Raw genomic sequence first — 4,850 nt, 5'->3', positions numbered from 1 at the left:
CGCCCGGTCGCCAATCCGAACCTATGCTGGAGACGAAGAGAACCTGGGCGAGGACGGACACTCGGCGCACACCAGAGGTGAGACACACAGCAGGATGGTGATTGGATCAAAATGAGCAGGATGTCACTCAGTGGAATGGTGTGGCTCACTGATATGTTTTTAACAATAGACTTTTGTGGCATAGAGAAATCATGAGGCTTTGGAAACACATACAGTACTTGTCAGCAGCATCAGTTGGTCTTTTCATTGGATTTGTTGACAATAAGGAAAATACAGAATATCACCACACGTATCCCTATATGGTATCTCAGCCTAATACATCTGCCTTGGGTCTTCTGTAGGCTCGGCAATCACCGCCTCCGTCTCCCTGAGCTCCTGGGTCACCACCACCTCGGGTTTTTCAAGCTTCCAGCACCCACAGTCCTTGTCGGCCATGGGCACCGGTGCCGCCTCCCTGCCCCATCCCATCCAAGGCTCCCTGCCCCCTTACAGCCGGCTGGGCATGCCCCTGACACCCACCGCTCTGGCTGGAACCATGCAGGGAAGTGGGCCATCATTTCCGTCCTTCCACATGCCACGCTACCACCACTACTTCCAGCAGGGGCCCTACGCCGCCATTCAGGGACTCCGCCACTCCTCCACAGTCATGACGCCCTTTGTATGACTCAACCAAACCTTGCTCTGATGCTTATCCCCAGTTCAGTGCAACAAGTTATTTCTCTGCACCAGCTCATCACCCCTCATCCAGTTTGTATTTTTTCCCTCTGGTCTTTGTAAATAGTTCTCCTGCAGTGAGTGAGGCGATGGTAACGACACAAAGAGGATGTGGCTTACTGAAAGCTGATTTAGAAAAAAAAGACCGACCGAAAGACCCCAGGACAAACTCTTTAGTGATACTGTACAAACACTTATGACCTCAGTACAAACTACAAAACCTAATACAAGACGATAAAAGGAGCAGGTTTGATCTCACCCCTTGAAGAACAGCAAGTGGATCCTCAAAACATTTTTAACATTTAGACTCTGCATCCCTTTAAAGACCACCACTGGCTACTGGGTCTCTAAGGCTTTACAGATGGCAGGTTGGTTTATGAGCCATCGACAATGCAACCTAAGATGATGCTTTTTGGGAGTGACTTATCTGATGCTAGTGAACACTTCAGCATGTCAGAGAGGCAAGAACGGTCATCTCAGCCTCTCCTGTTTTCTAGAAGGTCAGCCATATGTACAGTTCAAACTTCATGCTCGATGAAAATAATGTTAGACATACAGTATGTTAAAATGTATTGTACAAAGATAAAATTGCTACATTTACTCATAGGAAAATTGTCACTGTAGAGTGCAAAAAATTCATAGAACGCATGCTGTCCGCAGTAGACACACGCACCGGGTAAACAATATGTGATGAATAAGCTCATCTATGACAAGGGTGAAGGATTTTTGCCTACTTTAAAGGCCTGGTCACACAAGCATTTAAAACATCAACATGTCTCAGCGCAATCAGTTAATTTTAAAAGAAGCTGTGAATTTGCTGGAAGGGGAGGTGTGAACACCATGGATGTATGGAGAGAGATGGATACAGTAGACCACTCAGCCTCATTACGAAATTGTTCAAGTGGTCACTCACAATACTGCAATGAAAACAATCCCCTGCAGCCCAGTAAAAGCAATGTTAATTATTGTTTTTTATAAGAATTTTTAATCCCTGCAGGTTTTATATTAATAACTTAGCCATCATCTAGGGTGTGTGAGACATCATCTCAATATAAAGTCTATGGGCTGAGCTGGATTAAATGAAACCAAAACTAAAAATTCCACATTAATTAAGGGCATGGCTGCTTTGAGTGACAGGTGGGAGGGCTAGCTGCTACCTGTCTAGCCAGCGCCATTGACTCTTCAGGCGGAGTGAAGCATGGCAATGGCAACAGTGGCAGTATGGCAACAGCCAGACTTGAGCTTTAAAATTGCTCTTCAGAAAACTAATGGGTGACATCACGGTGGGTTTGTCCATCTTTAATATACAGTCAATGAGTAGACTTCACGAGGCCAAAGTAAACCCCAGAAGCTAGAAAACCTGTTTTGGCTTAAGCCCTCAGAGAGCAATTTCCGTTCAAGTGAGTGGGCACCATCTTTGCAGTCCGGTAGCCAGTCCAGTTCTTGTGTAAATAAATATGGTAAATACTCAAACTTTTCATATGTGGTTCAAAATTTTGGAATGTTGACATGCAGATTCCAGCTGCTGACCATTTGCAAACTGCAGGGGTGCCGCTAACAGTTTTGGGCCCTATGAAAAAATTTGAAGTTGGGCCCTCTACCCACAGACTGTGGGCCCCCAAAGTTCGTGGGCCCTTAGAATCGTCCTAACCCCCCCCAACGGCGCCCGTGGCAAACTGTGTGTATCGCCCTGACATCATGGATGTATTAATGGAGAATTAGATACAGCACTGCTAGACGGCACCTAACTGTTTCTGTTAAAGTTGCTCAGTGGTGCATGATCCAAAAAAAAATCTTGATGCTTCCAGATTCCAGCCATAAAAATTACCTGGATGTTTATCACGCTTCCGCATTTTTGTGTCCATAGAGCATGCGCACTTGTGTCAAGCCAAGTCTCCCACTAGATGAGCCTGGTGATGTTTGGTGGGCTCCACGCAGGTGTGAATAGGATAAAATAAAAATATCTTAAGGATAAACTAGACTTTCCAAATGGTAATAGACCCAGTGAATAAAATTCTGATAATAAAAAGACATTTCGCAGGGTTTGTGCCACACAGAAAAATTGTTTGCCATTTTACAGCCACTCCTTTTCCAGTGATTCTCTATGAGAAAAATGTTTTTTGGGCCAGTGTGCATCACGTGATGAAAGTGAAAGTAGTAATGCAGTTTGGCTGCTATGCCAGATTTTCTTCACTGCCCAGCACTGCTGCTGAGGGCTTACCTAACATTTGAGGGAATAAAGAGCTGAAGAGTCCAACTTGGCTTTAGACAGGAGTTAATGGTACAAATACATCTTATGAATAAACTGCATGAACCTAACGTTCTTTTCACAAATTTGCTAATGAGCAAAGCTTCGAGTGTGGCCAGTCAGGTATAACAGCTTTTGAGTTTCATTGTGCAAACACATGGATGAATTGCTGCTGTGTCACTTTCTCATGTGACCAGGTCTCAACTAAATAAGACTCACCCACAATATGTTAAGTTCACAAACATCTGTTTTAAAATAGTCATTATATAATTTACTTTGAGTTAAACTGGCCACAAACTTTGCCCAAATAAATCAATTTGTTTTGAGAGAAACAAGTCAAGCTCGATCTCATTGATCACATATCCTGTATGTTGGAACACAGAAACATTTGACGAGTAACTGCAGCATGGTTTTATATTTTTTCATTGTAAACATAACAGTTAGGTAAGAACATCAGGCATCACCATGGTTTTAGCTGCCAAACACAGGCTTTTAGCAGCTGATTACAGCGTCAGACTGTGCCGACAGAGTGTCCACACCTGGAAATAATTGTTCTCTGCTGTCTCATTTAAAACATGCAGGGAGGAAGAAGCTGGAAGCTGCTGGGGTCGATTCACACATTCAGTAATGGAGCAGCTGCATAACAATGGCAGCTCACTGGTGGAGTAGTCAAAGGAGTGTATCTGAAGATGTATAAAGAATTAAAAATCCAGCTGGGATGGTCCTACCAGCAGTGACAGTTAATGCTGTCATTCTGGAACACATTTTATTATGAAGCTGGATTTTCCAACTCAGCTCCACAATTACTAGATTGTTAATTCGCTGTGGATCAACTAATCATTTCAGCTCAAAATTTCACAAAACAGATGAGTTAACATATTGGCTAATATACTTTTATCTGGTTTTTAAACTTTTAAATATCAGTATCAGCTTTCAAACGCCAGTATTATTTGGGCTGTACTAAAAACATGTCACAGGAAAATAGTTTCACTGAGAAATATGAGTTTTAAGAAGGCACAGTGATGAAAATTACTGGTTAAGCTGGAATTTTTTTTGTAGTGAGTCTGCCATGTTTATGCACAAGATCCAAACCACACAGTTAAATGTTTCACCTTCGTCTTTGTGTGTGTAACGGATGGCGATGTTTTCAACGCTGTTCTGTGGAGGCACGATGATGGATGCAAAGAAAAAGATTCTGAATTTAAACAAATGTATAAAAGTGTCATAAATGTTCTGATAAGTTAATTTGATCTCATCTGTTTCCCAAAGAAAGACAACCCCCCCTTTTGTTTTTGCTTTAGAAATCAGTTCATCCTTTTCTGATGTATAGCATGAACTGAATGTTGAGTCCCATCATTTCCCTCTTGAACCACATGCACACTGCCAATGCACAAATGAAAATAAGCTTCACGTTCTTTTGTTTTGTTTCTTTTTGTATGCCATAAAACAACACCGAGCAGGATTGTGTTTTGATGATTTATAAGTGCAATATATTTATTTTGCTCTCTGAAAAACTATGTACTATGCCACATTTAAGAAAACAGGTATTTGTAAACCTTGAGAAATACGTATATATCACCACCCAAATACACTGAGTTTCTTTTTTTTTCTTTTTTTTTTTTACCCCCACTGGCTGAAAATGTGTTCACATTTCTCTGTCTCTTGATGAGTCACAGATTGTTAAAAATAAATAATGGAATACTTTAAAACTACAACTGAAACACAGAAATGTATTTAGGTTTCTGTATCCCCCCATTAAATGTTCAGAAGGATGATGTGAAGTAGTCCTGTCATAAAGAAAGAGTAAACCACAAGTGCTGGTCCTTCTGTTTCTATCCTGCTTTATCCTACATCACCATCTAGTGGTGAATGGTTTCATACAGTGCTC

General features: G+C 41.7%; 1 protein-coding gene across 1 annotated transcript in view; it reads left to right on the top strand.

Moving 5' to 3' along the window:
* The window catches only part of tbx20 (T-box transcription factor 20), a 15,729-nt gene extending 11,353 nt beyond the window's left edge, over positions 1–4,376 (top strand). The window contains exons 7-8 of the mRNA XM_020615551.1: positions 8–77; positions 342–4,376. Of these exons, the coding sequence (XP_020471207.1) occupies positions 8–77; positions 342–664 (393 nt within the window). The 3' untranslated portion in view covers positions 665–4,376. The remainder of the gene's footprint in view (positions 1–7; positions 78–341) is intronic.
* Positions 4,377–4,850: the final 474 nt, after the last annotated feature.

This window comes from Monopterus albus, unplaced genomic scaffold (genome assembly GCF_001952655.1).
Source record: "Monopterus albus unplaced genomic scaffold, M_albus_1.0 scaffold166.1, whole genome shotgun sequence".
NCBI lineage: Eukaryota > Metazoa > Chordata > Actinopteri > Synbranchiformes > Synbranchidae > Monopterus > Monopterus albus.
The sequence above is the reverse complement of the archived record's forward strand: the minus strand, read 5'-3'. Positions and strand labels throughout refer to the sequence as shown.